The sequence below is a fragment of the Oncorhynchus gorbuscha genome, unplaced genomic scaffold, assembly GCF_021184085.1.
Source record: "Oncorhynchus gorbuscha isolate QuinsamMale2020 ecotype Even-year unplaced genomic scaffold, OgorEven_v1.0 Un_scaffold_5855, whole genome shotgun sequence".
Classification (NCBI taxonomy): domain Eukaryota; kingdom Metazoa; phylum Chordata; class Actinopteri; order Salmoniformes; family Salmonidae; genus Oncorhynchus; species Oncorhynchus gorbuscha.
The window spans coordinates 1-17,406 of record NW_025749571.1 but is presented as its reverse complement, the minus strand read 5'-3'; the positions used below and the strand labels follow the sequence as shown (position 1 = coordinate 17,406).

Sequence of the window (17,406 nt, the reverse complement as noted above, 5' to 3'; positions counted from 1 at the left end):
CATACCTCACACAGTCACACTACACAGTCACACCACACACAGTCACACTACACAGTCACACCACACACAGTCACACCTCACACAGTCATACCACACACAGTCACACCACACACAGTCACACCTCACACAGTCACACCACACACAGTCACACCTCACACAGTCATACCTCACACAGTCACACACCACAGTCACACTACAGACACCACCAAGCAGTTATTCTGCTGTCACACCACACAGTCACACTACACAGTCACACACCATATAATCACACAGCCCTCACCTACAGTCACACAGCTCTCACCTACAGTCACACAGCCTTCACCTACAGTCACACAGCCCTCACCTAGTCACACAGCCCTCACCTAGTCACACAGCCCTCACCTACAGTCACACAGCCCTCACCTACAGTCACACAGCCCTCACCTACAGTCACACAGCTCTCACCTACAGTCACACAGCCTTCACCTACAGTCACACAGCCCTCACCTAGTCATACAGCCCTCACCTAGTCACACAGCCCTCACCTAGTCACACAGCCCTCACCTAGTCACACAGCCCTCACCTACAGTCACACAGCCCTCACCTACAGTCACACAGCCCTCACCTACAGTCACACAGCCCTCACCTACAGTCACACAGCCCTCACCTACAGTCACACAGCCCTCACCTACAGTCACACAGCTCTCACCTACAGTCACACAGCTCTTACCTACAGTCACACAGCCCTTATCTACAGTCACACAGCCCTCACCTACAGTCACACAGCCCTTATCTACAGTCACACAGCCCTCACCTACAGTCACACAGCCCTCACCTACAGTCACACAGCCCTCACCTACAGTCACACAGCCCTCAATGGAAGGGGGGACTTTTCTCTTATCAAAACAAGGGAACATTCTAGGGATGTGAAATCATTGAACATTAAAACATTGAACTGTTGGCACAATAAGATAAATTAATAATATATTAATAATAATATTAATAATGAATCTATATAGATGTACACCGCTCCCTCAGATCAGACAAGTACCTGTTCAAATAAAGACTAGCCATGTCCCTGCTCTGGGTCAGTAGATAAAGGACCTCATCTAACTCTGGGTCAGTAGATAAAGGGCCTCATCTAACTCTGGGTCAGTAGATAAAGGGCCTCATCTGACTCTGGGTCAGTAGATAAAGGACCTCATCTGACTCTGGGTCAGTAGATAAAGGAGACCATCTGACTCTGGGTCAGTAGATAAAGGGCCTCATCTGACTCTGGGTCAGTATATAAAGGACTTCATCTGACTCTGGGTCAGTAGATAAAGGACCTCATCTGACTCTGGGTCAGTAGATAAAGGGCCTCATCTGACTCTGGGTCAGTAGATAAAGGACCTCATCTGACTCTGGGTCAGTAGATAAAGGACCTCATCTGACTCTGGGTCAGTAGATAAAGGGCCTCATCTGACTCTGGGTCAGTAGATAAAGGACCTCATCTGACTCTGGGTCAGTAGATAAAGGAGACCATCTGACTCTGGGTCAGTAGATAAAGGACCTCATCTGACTCTGGGTCAGTAGATAAAGGACCTCATCTGACTCTGGGTCAGTAGATAAAGGACCTCATCTGACTCTGGGTCAGTAGATAAAGGACCTCATCAGACTCTGGGTCAGTAGATAAAGGACCTCATCTGACTCTGGGTCAGTAGATAAAGGGCCTCATCTGACTCTGGGTCAGTAGATAAAGGACTTCATCTGACTCTGGGTCAGTAGATAAAGGACCTCATCTGACTCTGGGTCAGTAGATAAAGGAGACCGTCTGACTCTGGGTCAGTAGATAAAGGACCTCATCTGACTCTGGGTCAGTAGATAAAGGACCTCATCTGACTCTGGGTCAGTAGATAAAGGACCTCATCTGACTCTGGGTCAGTAGATAAAGGACCTCATCTGACTCTGGGTCAGTAGATAAAGGACCTCATCTGACTCTGGGTCAGTAGATAAAGGAGCCTCATCTGACTCTGGGTCAGTAGATAAAGGACCTCATCTGACTCTGGGTCAGTAGATAAAGGACCTCATCTGACTCTGGGTCAGTAGATAAAGGTCCTCATCTGACTCTGGATCAGTAGATAAAGGACCTCATCTGACTCTGGGTCAGTAGATAAAGGACCTCATCTGACTCTGGGTCAGTAGATAAAGGTCCTCATCTGACTCTGGGTCAGTAGATAAAGGGCCTCATCTGACTCTGGGTCAGTAGATAAAGGACCTCATCTGACTCTGGGTCAGTAGATAAAGGACCTCATCTGACTCTGGGTCAGTAGATAAAGGACCTCAGTCATATAGATGTACACCGCTCCCACAGATCAAATAAAGACTAGCCATGTCCCTGCTAGCATGCTATAGCGTGATCAGGGTGAGCATCGCCCCAGTCACACTCAGGACTCCCAGAGCACAACAACCACAACATTAGTCATAACTGCAGGTACGGTGAAATGTCAGTTCTGTGGTTGAGCTCTGTATCTCTAGCCTGTTACAGCAGGAAAACACAGACCCCCCCCACCCAAGGCTGGACACAGTAGAGAACAGTAATGCTGGACATTCATTATTCACTATAAAAGCGAACTAAAACAGAGCAAAATAGTATTTTCAGATTCTGGCAGCAATCGTGTTGAACCTGTGCATAGTGTTTAGAACCAAACAGAACAAAGGGTCACTTCTATAACTAAACAAGTACTCCTCCCTTGGTTTCATCGTAGGGGTTTTTTAGTAGGTTGGGAGAGATTTACCACTGGTAGACTGAACACAGTCTGTAGAGACAGTCTACCAGTAGACCGTAGTTAGGACTGCAGTCAGGGTCTCTCCTTGACTATAACGGCCGTCGTGTTGACTCTGAGGAGACGGCATCAGTCAGGGTCTCTCCTGGACTATAACGGCATCAGTCAGGGTCTCTCCTTGACTATAACGGCATCAGTCAGGGTCTCTCCTTGACTATAACGGCATCAGTCAGGGTCTCTCCTTGACTATAACGGCATCAGTCAGGGTCTCTCCTTGACTATAACGGCATCAGTCAGGGTCTCTCCTTGACTATCAGCGTCAGGGTCTCTCCTTGACTATAACGGCATCAGTCAGGGTCTCTCCTTGACTATAACGGCATCAGTCAGGGTCTCTCCTTGACTATAACGGCATCAGTCAGGGTCTCTGACTATAACGGCGCATCAGTCAGGGTCTCTCCTTGACTATAACGGCATCAATCAGGGTCTCTCCTTGACTATAACGGCATCAGTCAGGGTGACTCTCAGTCTTGATCAGTCAGGGTCTCTCTGACTATAACGGCATCAGTCAGGGTCTCTCCTTGACTATAACGGCATCAGTCAGGGTCTCTCCTTGACTATAACGGCATCAGTCAGGGTCTCTCCTTGACTATAACGGCATCAGTCAGGGTCTCTCCTTGACTATAACGGCATCAGTCAGGGTCTCTCCTTGACTATAACGGCATCAGTCAGGGTCTCTCCTTGACTATAACGGCATCAGTCAGGGTCTCTCCTTGACTATAACGGCATCAGTCAGGGTCTCTCCTTGACTATAACGGCGTGTGTTGACTCTGAGGAACGACATCAGTCAGGGTCTCTCCTTGACTATAACGACATCAGTCAGGGTCTCTCCTTGACTATAACGGCGTCGTGTTGACTCTGAGGTCAGGTCTCTCCTTGACTATAACGGCATCAGTCAGGGTCTCTCCTTGACCATAACGGCATCAGTCAGGGTCTCTCCTGACTGCACTCATAACGGCATCAGTCAGGGTCTCTCCTTGACTATAACGGCGTCGTGTTGACTCTGAGGAGACGACATCAGTCAGGGTCTCTCCTTGACCATAACGGCATCAGTCAGGGTCTCTCCTTGACTATAACGGCATCAGTCAGGGTCTCTCCTTGACTATAACGGCGTCGTGTTGACTCTGAGGAGACGACATCAGTCAGGGTCTCTCCTTGACTATAACGACATCAGTCAGGGTCTCTCCTTGACTATAACGGCGTCGTGTTGACTCTGAGGAGACGACATCAGTCAGGGTCTCTCCTTGACTATAACGGCATCAGTCAGGGTCTCTCCTTGACTATAACGGCATCAGTCAGGGTCTCTCCTTGACTATAACGGCATCAGTCAGGGTCTCTCCTTGACTATAACGGCGTCAGTCAGGGTCTCTCCTTGACTATAACGGCGTCGTGTTGACTCTGAGGAGACGACATCAGTCAGGGTCTCTCCTTGACTATAACGGCGTCGTGTTGACTCTGAGGAGACGACATCAGTCAGGGTCTCTCCTTGACTATAACAGCATCAGTCAGGGTCTCTCCTTGACTATAACAGCATCAGTCAGGGTCTCTCCTTGACTATAACGGCATCAGTCAGGGTCTCTCCTTGACTATAACGGCCGTCGTGTTGACTCTGAGGAGACGGCATCAGTCAGGGTCTCTCCTTGACTATAACGGCATCAGTCAGGGTCTCTCCTTGACTATAACGGCATCAGTCAGGGTCTCTCCTTGACTAGAACGGCATCAGTCAGGGTCTCTCCTTGACTATAACGGCGTCGTGTTGACTCTGAGAAGACAGCATCAGCCATGGACTCTCCTCATGTAGAAAGTTATAGAACCAAGTCCCCCCCCCTCCCCAGTCCATGTTGTCATTTGTGCATGAACTAGTTTTCTGTCTGTGTACAGCTCCTACCAAAATACAGCCTGGGGTTGTCACGGTTACCACTGTTGGCACCAGCAACAGCGTACAAAGATGGAGAGTGTGGGTGGAAGACGCAACCGTGGCGTCCTGGCTCCACAGCACCCTGTCCTCTCCTCTTCTCTCTTCCCCTGTTCCTCCCTTCTCTCTGGGAGGGTCAACCGTGGTGTCCTGGCTCCACAGCGCCCTGTCCTCTCCTCTCTTCCCCTGTTCCTCCCTTCTCTCTGGGAGGGTCAACCGTGGCGTCCTGGCTCCACAGCGCCCTGTCCTCTCCTCTCCTCTCTTCCCCTGTTCCTCCCTTCTCTCTGGGAGGGTCAACCGTGGTGTCCTGGCTTCACAGCGCCCTGTCCTCTCCTCTCTTCCCCTGTTCCTCCCTTCTCTCTGGGAGGGTCTCTGTGTGTCTCCCGTCCCTCTACTCTCCTGTCCTTCTAGGGGGCAGCAGGGTTCTCAGGCTTGTTGTAGTCCCTCTCTGTCCCTCTACTCTCCTGTCCTTCTAGGGGGCAGCAGGGGATCAGGCTGGTTATAGTCTCTCTCTGTCCCTCCCCACTCCACCATGAAGACAGAGAGGATCAGGCTGGTTCGAGTCTCTCTCTGTCCCTCCCCACTCCACCATGGAGACACAGAGGATCAGGCTGGTTCTAGTCTCTCTCCGTCCCTCCCCACTCCACCATGGAGACACAGAGGATCAGGCTGGTTCTAGTCTCTCTCTGTCCCTCCCCACTCCACCATGGAGACACAGAGGATCAGGCTGGTTCTAGTCTCTCTCTGTCCCTCCCCACTCCACCATGAAGACAGAGAGGATCAGGCTGGTTCTAGTCTCTCTCTGTCCCTCCCCACTCCACCATGGAGACACAGAGGATCAGGCTGGTTCTAGTCTCTCTCTGTCCCTCCCCACTCCGCCATGGAGACACAGAGGATCAGGCTGGTTCGAGTCTCTCTCTGTCCCTCCCCACTCCACCATGGAGACACAGAGGATCAGGCTGGTTCTAGTCTCTCTCTGTCCCTCCCCACTCCACCATGGAGACACAGAGGATCAGGCTGGTTCTAGTCTCTCTCTGTCCCTCCCCACTCCACCATGGAGACACAGAGGATCAGGCTGGTTATAGTCTCTCTATGTCCTTGTATTTCTTTCTCAGTATGGACACCTGGTCTTTAAACAACACCGGGTCCAGACGCATATTAGAGTGCACCAGGGGCATGCTGCCAAACCAGCTGGCAAACTTATTCATGCAGCTCTGTCGCTGGGCAAAGTGGTCTGGGTCGGCCCACCGGGACGCTCTAGAGGTCTGTAGGGAGAGAGAGAGAGAGAGACAGAGAGAGAGAGAGACAGAGAGAGAGAGACAGAGAGAGAGAGTGACCGAGAGAGAGAGGGGGAGAGAGAGAGAGAGGGGGGGAGAAAGAGAGAGAGACAGAGAGAGAGAGAGAGAGAGAGAGAGACAGAGAGAGAGAGACAGAGACAGAGAGAGAGAGAGAGAGAGAGAGAGAGGGGGGGGAGAGAGAGAGACAGAGAGAGAGAGGGGGAGAGAGAGGGGGGAGAGAGAGAGAGAGACAGAGAGAGAGACAGAGAGAGAGAGAGAGACAGAGAGAGACAGAGAGAGAGAGAGAGACAGACAGAGACAGAGAGAGAGAGAGAGAGAGAGAGATAGAGACAGAGATAGAGACAGAGATAGAGATAGAGAGATATTAGTACTGATGGATTCATAATGTTACCAATTAAAGTTGATGGTTTAACTGTAGTTATTGGTTTGTTTATTTGTTTCAGGCCAGAAACCAAATCTATTTACGCAACAAAAATAAACATCTATAACAACGCAGGTGGAACCTGTGGCGTCTGTTGAAGTCATCAGGAACATTAAAGGAAATACAAAAATAACATTAAAAAGCCACGGCACTTCCTGTGCACTTCCTGAGCACTTCCTGAGCACTTCCTGTGCACTTCCTGTGCACTTCCTGAGAAATGGGAAATAAATAGAGAATGATCTTTATCACCATTTTCCCCTACAGATATGGTACAGAAGCCAGGGACTCAAAGCCAGAGTTGTTCCCGAGAAGGCTCAAATTCAATGTTAAATTAAATGTTATTGTACCCTGCATCTGAAAAGTTAGTTGGATGTGTTTGTGTAAAACTCCTCATTGACGATGCTCTTGTCACGCCCTGACAATAGAGAGCTTGTTATTCTCTATGTTGGTCAGGTCGGGGTGTGACATGGGTGGGTCATCTAGGTAATTATATATCTATTTTGGCCTGGTATGATTCCGCAATCAGAGGCAGCTGTTTATCGTTGTCTCTGATTGGTGATCATATTTAGGCAGCCATTTTCCCCTTTGTGCTTTGTGGGATCTTGTCTAGGTATTTTTGCCTGTGAGCACTACTCCCTGAGCGTCACGTTTGTTCGCTTTATTTGTTTTTGTTATGAGTTTTCTCTTCCTAATAAAAAGGATGAAAACATACCCCTTTATGACGACCGTGACAGCTCTACAGTGCCTTGCGAAAGTATTCGGCCCCCTTGAACTTTGCGACCTTTTGCCACATTTCAGGCTTCAAACATAAAGATATAAAACTGTATTTTTTTGTGAAGAATCAACAACAAGTGGGACACAATCATGAAGTGGAACGACATTTATTGGATATTTCAAACTTTTTTAACAAATCAAAAACTGACAAATTGGGCGTGCAAAATTATTCAGCCCCCTTAAGTTAATACTTTGTAGCGCCACCTTTTGCTGCGATTACAGCTGTAAGTCGCTTGGGGTATGTCTCTATCAGTTTTGCACATCGAGAGACTGACATTTTTTCCCATTCCTCCTTGCAAAACAGCTCGAGCTCAGTAAGGTTGGATGGAGAGCATTTGTGAACAGCAGTTTTCAGTTCTTTCCACAGATTCTCGATTGGATTCAGGTCTGGACTTTGACTTGGCCATTCTAACACCTGGATATGTTTATTTTTGAACCATTCCATTGTAGATTTTGCTTTATGTTTTGGATCATTGTCTTGTTGGAAGACAAATCTCCGTCCCAGTCTCAGGTCTTTTGCAGACTCCATCATGTTTTCTTCCAGAATGGTCCTGTATTTGGCTCCATCCATCTTCCTATCAATTTTAACCATCTTCCCTGTCCCTGCTGAAGAAAAGCAGGCCCAAACCATGATGCTGCCACCACCATGTTTGACAGAGGGGATGGTGTGTTCAGGGTGATGAGCTGTGTTGCTTTTACGCCAAACATAACGTTTTGCATTGTTGCCAAAAAGTTCAATTTTGGTTTCATCTGACCAGAGCACCTTCTTCCACATGTTTGGTGTGTCTCCCAGGTGGCTTGTGGCAAACTTTAAACAACACTTTTTATGGATATCTTTAAGAAATGGCTTTCTTCTTGCCACTCTTCCATAAAGGCCAACTTTGTGCAATATACGACTCATTGTTGTCCTATGGACAGAGTCTCAGCTGTAGATCTCTGCAGTTCATCCAGAGTGATCATGGGCCTCTTGGCTGCATCTCTGATCAGTCTTCTCCTTGTATGAGCTGAAAGTTTAGAGGGACGGCCAGGTCTTGGTAGATTTGCAGTGGTCTGATACTCCTTCCATTTCAATATTATCGCTTGCACAGTGTTCCTTGGGATGTTTAAAGCTTGGGAAATCTTTTTGTATCCAAATCCGGCTTTAAACTTCTTCACAACAGTATCTCAGACCTGCCTGGTGTGTTCCTTGTTCTTCATGATGCTCTCTGCGCTTTTAACGGACCTCTGAGACTATCACAGTGCAGGTGCACTTATACGGAGACTTGATTACACACAGGTGGATTGTATTTATCATCATTAGTCATTTAGGTCAACATTGGATCATTCAGAGATCCTCACTGAACTTCTGGAGAGAGTTTGCTGCACTGAAAGTAAAGGGGCTGAATAATTTTGCACGCCCAATTTTTCAGTTTTTGATTTGTTAAAAAAGTTTGAAATATCCAATAAATGTTGTTCCACTTCATGATTGTGTCCCACTTGTTGTTGATTCTTCACAAAAAAATACAGTTTTATATCTTTATGTTTGAAGCCTGAAATGTGGCAAAAGGTCGCAAAGTTCAAGGGGGCCGAATACTTTCGCAAGGCACTGTATAGTAATATCTCCTGTTGTTCCTAAGCAGACCAAACGGGAAAGACCAGAAAGACCTCACCTGCACCATCATAGTCTCCTTGTACTGTTTCTTCTGGGTGACCTTGATGGGCGGCAGCTTGGTGACAGCTGACACCAGGAAGTTCATCAGGATGTCTTCACAGTTAGACAGCTGGTCCACCAGGTCCCTCAGACTAGCCGGCAGGTAACTGGTATACAGGTAGTGGTAATATCTACAGGTAAAGACAGGTAGTGGTAATATCTACAGGTAGTGGTAATATCTACAGGTAAAGACAGGTAGTAGTAATATCTACAGGTAAAGACAGGTAGTGGTAATATCTACAGGTAGTGGTAATATCTACAGGTAGTGGTAATATCTACAGGTAAAGACAGGTAGTGGTAATATCTACAGGTAGTGGTAATATCTACAGGTAGTGGTAATATCTACAGGTAGTGGTAATATCTACAGGTAAAGACAGGTAGTGGTAATATCTACAGGTAGTGGTAATATCTACAGGTAAAGACAGGTAGTGGTAATATCTACAGGTAGTGGTAATATCTACAGGTAGTGGTAATATCTACAGGTAAAGACAGGTAGTGGTAATATCTACAGGTAAAGACAGGTAGTGGTAATATCTACAGGTAGTGGTAATATCTACAGGTAATAGACAGTAGTGGTAATAGTAAAGACAGGTAGTGGTAATATCTACAGGTAAATACAGGTAGTGGTAATATCTACAGGTAGTGGTAATATCTACAGGTAGTGGTAATATCTACAGGTAAAGACAGGTAGTGGTAATATCTACAGGTAGTGGTAATATCTACAGGTAGTGGTAATATCTACAGGTAGTGGTAATATCTACAGGTAAAGACAGGTAGTGGTAATATCTACAGGTAGTGGTAATATCTACAGGTAAAGACAGGTAGTGGTAATATCTACAGGTAGTCTTAATATCTACAGGTAAAGACAGGTAGTGGTAATATCTACAGGTAGTGGTAATATCTACAGGTAAAGACAGGTAGTGGTAATATCTACAGGTAGTGGTAATATCTACAGGTAGTGGTAATATCTACAGGTAGTGGTAATATCTACAGGTAAAGACAGGTAGAGGTAATATCTACAGGTAGTGGAAATATCTACAGGTAGTGGTAATATCTACAGGTAGTGGTAATATCTACAGGTAAAGACAGGTAGTGGTAATATCTACAGGTAGTGGTAATATCTACAGGTAGTGGTAATATCTACAGGTAGTGGTAATATCTCCAGGTAGTGGTAATATCTACAGGTAAAGACAGGTAGTGGTAATATTTACAGGTAGTGGTAATATCTCCAGGTAGTGGTAATATCTACAGGTAAAGACAGGTAGTGGTAATATCTACAGGTAAAGACAGGTAGTGGTAATATCTACAGGTAGTGGTAATATCTACAGGTAGTGGTAATATCTACAGGTAGTGGTAATATCTACAGGTAAAGACAGGTAGTGGTAATATCTACAGGTAGTGGTAATATCTACAGGTAGTGGTAATATCTACAGGTAGTGGTAATATCTACAGGTAGTGGTAATATCTACAGGTAAAGACAGGTAGTGGTAATATCTACAGGTAGTGGTAATATCTACAGGTAGTGGTAATATCTACAGGTAGTGGTAATATCTACAGGTAAAGACAGGTAGTGGTAACATCTACAGATAGTGGTAATATCTCCAGGTAAAGACAGGTAGTGGTAATATCTACAGGTAGTGGTAATATCTACAGGTAAAGGCAGGTAGTGGTAATATCTACAGGTAGTGGTAATATCTACAGGTAGTGGTAATATCTACAGGTAAAGACAGGTAGTGGTAATATCTACAGGTAGTGGTAATATCTACAGGTAGTGGTAATATCTACAGTTAAAGACAGGTAGTGGTAATATCTACAGGTAGTGGTAATATCTACAGGTAAAGACAGGTAGTGGTAATATCTACAGGTAAAGACAGGTAGTGGTAATATCTACAGGTAATGGTAATATCTACAGGTAGTGGTAATATCTACAGGTAAAGACAGGTAGTGGTAATATCTACAGGTAAAGACAGGTAGTGGTAATATCTACAGGTAATGGTAATATCTACAGGTAGTGGTAATATCTACAGGTAAAGACAGGTAGTGGTAATATCTACAGGTAGTGGTAATATCTACAGGTAAAGACAGGTAGTGGTAATATCTACAGGTAGTGGTAATATCTACAGGTAGTGGTAATATCTACAGGTAAAGACAGGTAGTGGTAATATCTACAGGTAGTGGTAATATCTACAGGTAGTGGTAATATCTACAGGTAGTGGTAATATCTACAGGTAAAGACAGGTAGTGGTAATATCTACAGGTAGTGGTAATATCTACAGGTAAAGACAGGTAGTGGTAATATTTACAGGTAGTGGTAATATCTCCAGGTAGTGGTAATATCTACAGGTAGTGGTAATATCTACAGTTAAAGACAGGTAGTGGTAATATCTACAGGTAGTGGTAATATCTACAGGTAAAGACAGGTAGTGGTAATATCTACAGGTAAAGACAGGTAGTGGTAATATCTACAGGTAGTGGTAATATCTACAGGTAGTGGTAATATCTACAGGTAAAGACAGGTAGTGGTAATATCTACAGGTAAAGACAGGTAGTGGTAATATCTACAGGTAATGGTAATATCTACAGGTAGTGGTAATATCTACAGGTAAAGACAGGTAGTGGTAATATCTCCAGGTAGTGGTAATATCTACAGGTAAAGACAGGTAGTGGTAATATCTACAGGTAGTGGTAATATATACAGGTAGTGGTAATATCTACAGGTAAAGACAGGTAGAGGTAATATCTACAGGTAGTGGAAATATCTACAGGTAGTGGTAATATCTACAGGTAGTGGTAATATCTACAGGTAAAGACAGGTAGTGGTAATATCTCGAGGTAGTGGTAATATCTACAGGTAGTGGTAATATCTACAGGTAGTGGTAATACCTACAGGTAAAGACAGGTAGTGGTAATATCTACAGGTAAAGACAGGTAGTGGTAATATCTACAGGTAGTGGTAATATCTACAGGTAGTGGTAATATCTACAGGTAAAGACAGGTAGTGGTAATATCTCCAGGTAGTGGTAATATCTACAGGTAAAGACAGGTAGTGGTAATATCTACAGGTAAAGACAGGTAGTGGTAATATCTACAGTTAATGACAGGTAGTGGTAATATCTACAGGTAGTGGTAATATCTACAGGTAAAGACAGGTAATGGTAATATCTACAGGTAGTGGTAATATCTACAGGTAGTGGTAATATCTACAGGTAGTGGTAATATCTACAGGTAGTGGTAATATCTCCAGGTAAAGACAGGTAGTGGTAATATCTACAGGTAGTGGTAATATCTACAGGTAAAGACAGGTAGTGGTAATATCTACAGGTAGTGGTAATATCTACAGGTAAAGACAGGTAGTGGTAATATCTCCAGGTAGTGGTAATATCTACAGGTAAAGACAGGTAGTGGTAATGTCTAGAGGACAGGTAACATTAGTTGGGAGTCAGAGTTCATTCAGCTCCCCTATAGCTGTTTTGATATGAAACAGTGAAAGCTGAGGGCTCAACGGATTCCCGATCCTACTCCTGGAGAGCTAACTACCCTCCTGCCCTGTTTTGTTTCAGCCCTAATCTAACAAACCGGACTCTTCTCACCTGTGGTATATAGCAGCTCCTGTCAGGACCATAGAGTAGTCAGCCCTAATCTAACAAGCCTCAGTCTTCTCACCTGTGGTATATAGCAGCTCCTGTCAGGACCATAGAGTAGTCAGCCCTAATCTAACAAGCCTCAGTCTTCTCACCTGTGGTATATAGCAGCTCCTGTCAGGACCATAGAGTAGTCAGCCCTAATCTAACAAGCCTCAGTCTTCTCACCTGTGGTATATAGCAGCTCCTGTCAGGACCATAGAGTAGTCGTTGGTCCACTTGGAGGTGTAACCCCACCTCTGCTTGTTGCTGTCCCAGAAATGACTCCTGGCCGGGTATCCCACAATCCTCTCTGGGAAACTCTGCCACACCGTGAAAGCAAAGTCCACCTGCAAAAACGGGAGAGAGAGTGGTTTAACATTGAGCACCTATAGCTCGTAATACAACTACAGTATATGACGCAACCCTTCCATTCAGCTCATCTGTTGTGACAGTGCATCCAGCATATATAGCTGAAGTTGACCGTTTTTGTCATTTATATAAAATGGTGAACACCGGGCTATCTGCATTGTGTCTCACCCACCACCCGCCAACCCCTCTTTTTACGCTACTGCTACTCTCTGTTCATCTTATGTGCATAGTCACTTTAACCATTTCTACATGTACATACTACCTCAATCAGCCCGACTAACCACACTGTCTGTATGTAGCCTGTCTTTTTACTGTTGTTTAATTTATTTACCTACCTATTGTTCACCTAATACCTTTTTTGCACTATTGGTTAGCATTTCACTGTAACACCTGTTGTATTCAGCGCATGTGACAAATAAACTTTGTTTTGAGAACTGGGCCTAAAATAGAACCCTGTGGTACCCCCTTTAGTTTACATACGGTAATAAACTCCTAGCAGTAACTCACCTCTGTAGTAGAGAGAACTGGGCCTAAAATAGAACCCTGTGGTACCCCCTTTAGTTTACATACGGTAATAAACTCCTGGCAGTAACTCACCTCAGTAGTAGAGAGAACTGGGCCTAAAATAGAACCCTGTGGTACCCCCTTTAGTTTACATACGGTAATAAACTCCTGGCAGTAACTCACCTCAGTAGTAGAGAGAACTGGGCCTAAAATAGAACCCTGTGGTACCCACTTTAGTTTACATACGGTAATAAACTCCTGGCAGTAACTCACCTCAGTAGTAGAGAGAACTGTATCCTCGTCCAGACTCAGAACGGCGTCTGTTGGTATTGTGTCATAGGGCAGGAAACGACTGCTCATCACCTGAAGACACAGCAACAAACAGTAAGGCTTGTCACTGCAACAACAATCAATACAAGTACCTAGATATCTTAGAACAATCAATACCCATGACTAGAATGTGCTTACTTGGGCTACATTTAGACTTCTCTCTGTATCCATCAGCACATTGATGTATGTGAAGCTGTAGGAGAAGAGGACTCACCTTGCTTTCCTCCTCTATGACCAGGACAGGTACTGAGCACTCACCTTGCTCTCCTCCTCTAAGACCAGGACAGGTACTGAGGACTCACCTTGCTCTCCCCATCTATGACCAGGACAGGTACTGAGGACTCACCTTGCTCTCCCCATCTATGACTAGGACAGGTACGGCTGTGGCAGGCCAGCGGTGTTTGGCCGGGAGGGGCTTGTCACAGTTCCATAGGACGATCACCTGGAAAAATATTACATACATAAAATGATGTTTTCATTAGGATGGATTATATCACAACCAAAAGCTACTACATTTAATCCTTGTAAAATTTCCCTGTTTTAGGTCAGTTAGGATCACCAATTTATTTATTTTTAAAAATTGAAATGTCAGAATAATAATAGTAGAGAGAATTATTTCTTTCAGCTTTTATTTCTTTCATCACATTCCCAGTGGGTCAGAAGTTTACATACACTCAATTAGTATTTGGTAGCATTGCCTTTACATTGTTTAACTTGGGTCAAACGTTTCGGGTAGCCTTCCACAAGCTTCCCACAATAAGTTGGATGAATTTTGGCCCATTCCTCCTGACAGAGATGGTGTAACTGAGTCAGGTTTGTAGGCCTCCTTGTTCGCACATGCTTTTTCAGATCTGCCCACACATTTTCTATAGGATTGAGGTCAGGGGTTTGTGATGACCACTCCAATACATTGACTTTGTTGTCCTTAAGCCATTTTTCCACAACTTTGGAAGTATGCTTGGGGTCATTGTGCATTTGGAAGACCATGTCTTGAGATGTTGCTTCAACATATGCACATCATTTCCCTCCTCATGATGCCATCCATTTTGTGAAGTGCACCAGTCCCTCCTGCAGCAAAGCACCCCCATAACACAATGCTGCCACCCCCACAACATGACGCTGCCACCCCCGTGCTTCACGGTTAGGATGGTGTTCTTCGGCTTGTCAGCCTCCCCCTTTTTCCTCCAAATATAACGATGGTCATTATGGCCGAACAGTTCTATTTTTGTTTCATCAGACCAGAGGACATTTCTCTAAAAAAGTATGACCTTTGTCCCCATGTGCAGTTTCAAACCGTAGTCTGGCTTTTTTATGGCGGTTTTGGAGAAGTGGCTTCTTCCTTGTTGAGCGGCCTTTCAGGTTATGTCAATATAGGACTTGTTTTACTGTGGATATAGATACTTTTGTACCTGTTTCCTCCAGCATCTTCACAAGGTCCTTTGCTGCTGTTCTGGGATTGACTTGCACTTTTTGCACCAAAGTACGTTCATCTCTAGGAGACAGAACACGTCTCCTTCCTGAGCGGGATGACGGCTGCGTGGTTCCATGGTGTTTATACTTGCTTACTATTGTTTGTACAGATGAACATGGTACCTTCAGGTGTTTGGAAATTGCTCCCAAGGATGAACCAGACTTGTGGAGGTCTACAATTTTTGTTCTGAGGTCTTGGCTGATTTATTTTGATTTTCCCATGATGTCAAGCAAAGAGGCACTGAGTTTGAAGATAGGCCTTGAAATACATCCACAGGTACACCTCCAATTGACTCAGATTATGTCAATTAAGCCTATCAGAAGCTTCTAAAACCATGACATCATTTTCTGGAGTTTTCCAAGCTGTTTAAAGGCACAGTCAACTTAGTGTATGTAAACTTCTGACCCACTGGAATTGTGACACCGTGAATTATAAGTGAAATAATATGTCTGTAAACAATTGTTGGAAAAATTGCTTGTGTCAAGCACAAAATAGATGTCCTAACAGACTTGCCAAAACTAGAGTTTGTTTAACAAGAAATTTGTGGAGTGGTTGAACAACGAGTTTTAATGACTCCAACCTAAGTGTCTGTAAACTTCCCACTTCGACTGTATATGAATTATGATAACCTGATATAAAAGCACACATTCATGTAACATTGATAGAGATGCAGGTTTTCCTACTTACAGAGCATGTAGAGGTCTGTAGTTTTTTTTTTTTTTAATCAAAGGTGCTTTGTAAGTAGCAAAACCTGAAAAATCGGGCAGTGAATCAAATACCCCTACATTATTCATCTCATATGCATACGTATATACTGTACTCTATATCATCGACTGCATCCTTATGTAATACATGTATCACTAGCCACTTTAACTATGCCACTTTGTTTACTTTGTCTACATACTCATCTCATATGTATATACTGTACTCGATACCATCTACTGTATGCTGCCCTGTACCATCACTCATTCATATATCCTTATGTACATATTCTTTATCCCCTTACACTGTGTATAAGACAGTAGTTTTGGAATTGTTAGTTAGATTACTTGTTGGTTATTACTACATTGTCGGAACTAGAAGCACAAGCATTTCGCTACACTCGCATTAACATCTGCTAACCATGTGTATGTGACGAATAAAATTCAATTTGATTTGATTTGATTTTTGATTTGATTTGATTTTTGATTGGATTTGATTTGTTACTTGTTCTCCCCACTGTATATGGGCGACAACATGACACGTGCAACACAGACATATAATTATACATCTAAACTCAAAATAACAAGGTTCTTGTTGCAGAAGGAGTTATATTTCTGGGTACATTCTATCAATGCCAACCACGTACAGCATGGAGCTATCAATGCCAACCACGTACAGCATGGCGCTATCAATGCCAACCACGTACAGCATGGAGCTATCAATGCCAACCACGTACAGCATGGCGCTATCAATGCCAACCACGTACAGCATGGAGCTATCAATGCCAACCACGTACAGCATGGAGCTATCAATGCCAACCACGTACAGCATTGCGCTATCAATGCCAACCACGTACAGCATGGAGCTATCAATGCCAACCACGTACAGCATGGATCTATCAATGCCAACCACGTACAGCATGGATCTATCAATGCCAACCACGTACAGCATGGCACTATCAATACCAACCACGTACAGCATGGCGCTATCAATGCCAACCACGTACAGCATGGCGCTAGCTGTTACCTAGACAAAAGTACTGTGACTTGGCCCGACCTGCCGCCAGAAGAGACAAAGATCTACTTTCTACAAGGTCAGGTTGCTGAGGGATTTCTGGGTTCATTCTTATGACTCATGATGAGCACATATGGGCATGTGGTGCTGGGAGTGACCTGGGCACAGTGTTGAGGTGTGAGTTAGTCTACCTGGACACAGTGTTGAGATGTGAGTTAGTTAGTCTACCTGGGCACAGTGTTGAGGTGTGAGTTAGTCTACCTGGACACAGTGTTGAGATGTGAGTTAGTTAGTCTACCTGGGCACAGTGTTGAGATGTGAGTTAGTCTACATGGACACAGTGTTGAGATGTGAGTTAGTCTACCTGGACACAGTGTTGAGATGTGAGTTAGTCTACCTGGACTCAGTGTTGAGATGTGAGTTAGTCTACCTGGACACAGTGTTGAGATGTGAGTTAGTTAGTCTACCTGGACACAGTGTTGAGATGTGAGTTA

At 44.6% G+C, this 17,406-nt stretch overlaps 1 protein-coding gene across 1 annotated transcript; it reads right to left on the bottom strand.

The window, feature by feature from the left end:
* Window positions 1-4,642: 4,642 nt before the first annotated feature.
* On the bottom strand, window positions 4,643-16,909 carry LOC124029236 (exostosin-1-like). Its single transcript, XM_046341015.1, has 6 exons — window positions 16,538-16,909; window positions 14,072-14,167; window positions 13,669-13,758; window positions 12,709-12,869; window positions 8,859-9,030; window positions 4,643-5,981 (listed from the first exon to the last, which is right to left on the bottom strand). Exons 1-6 carry the CDS (start codon window positions 16,907-16,909, stop codon window positions 5,796-5,798), a joined length of 1,077 nt encoding a protein of 358 aa, XP_046196971.1. The 3' UTR covers window positions 4,643-5,795.
* Window positions 16,910-17,406: the final 497 nt, after the last annotated feature.

Excerpts from the sequence above, each read along its gene's own strand:
- LOC124029236 (XM_046341015.1), bottom strand. The coding sequence starts at position 16,909 with ATGCTGTACGTGGTTGGCATTGATAGCGCCATGCTGTACGTGGTTGGT. Across the intron at positions 13,759-14,071 it reads TCATAGATGGGGAGAGCAAG|GTGATGAGCAGTCGTTTCCT; the intron begins GTGAGTCCTCAG and ends CTGTGTCTTCAG. Across the intron at positions 5,982-8,858 it reads AGGAGACTATGATGGTGCAG|ACCTCTAGAGCGTCCCGGTG; the intron begins GTGAGGTCTTTC and ends CTCTCCCTACAG.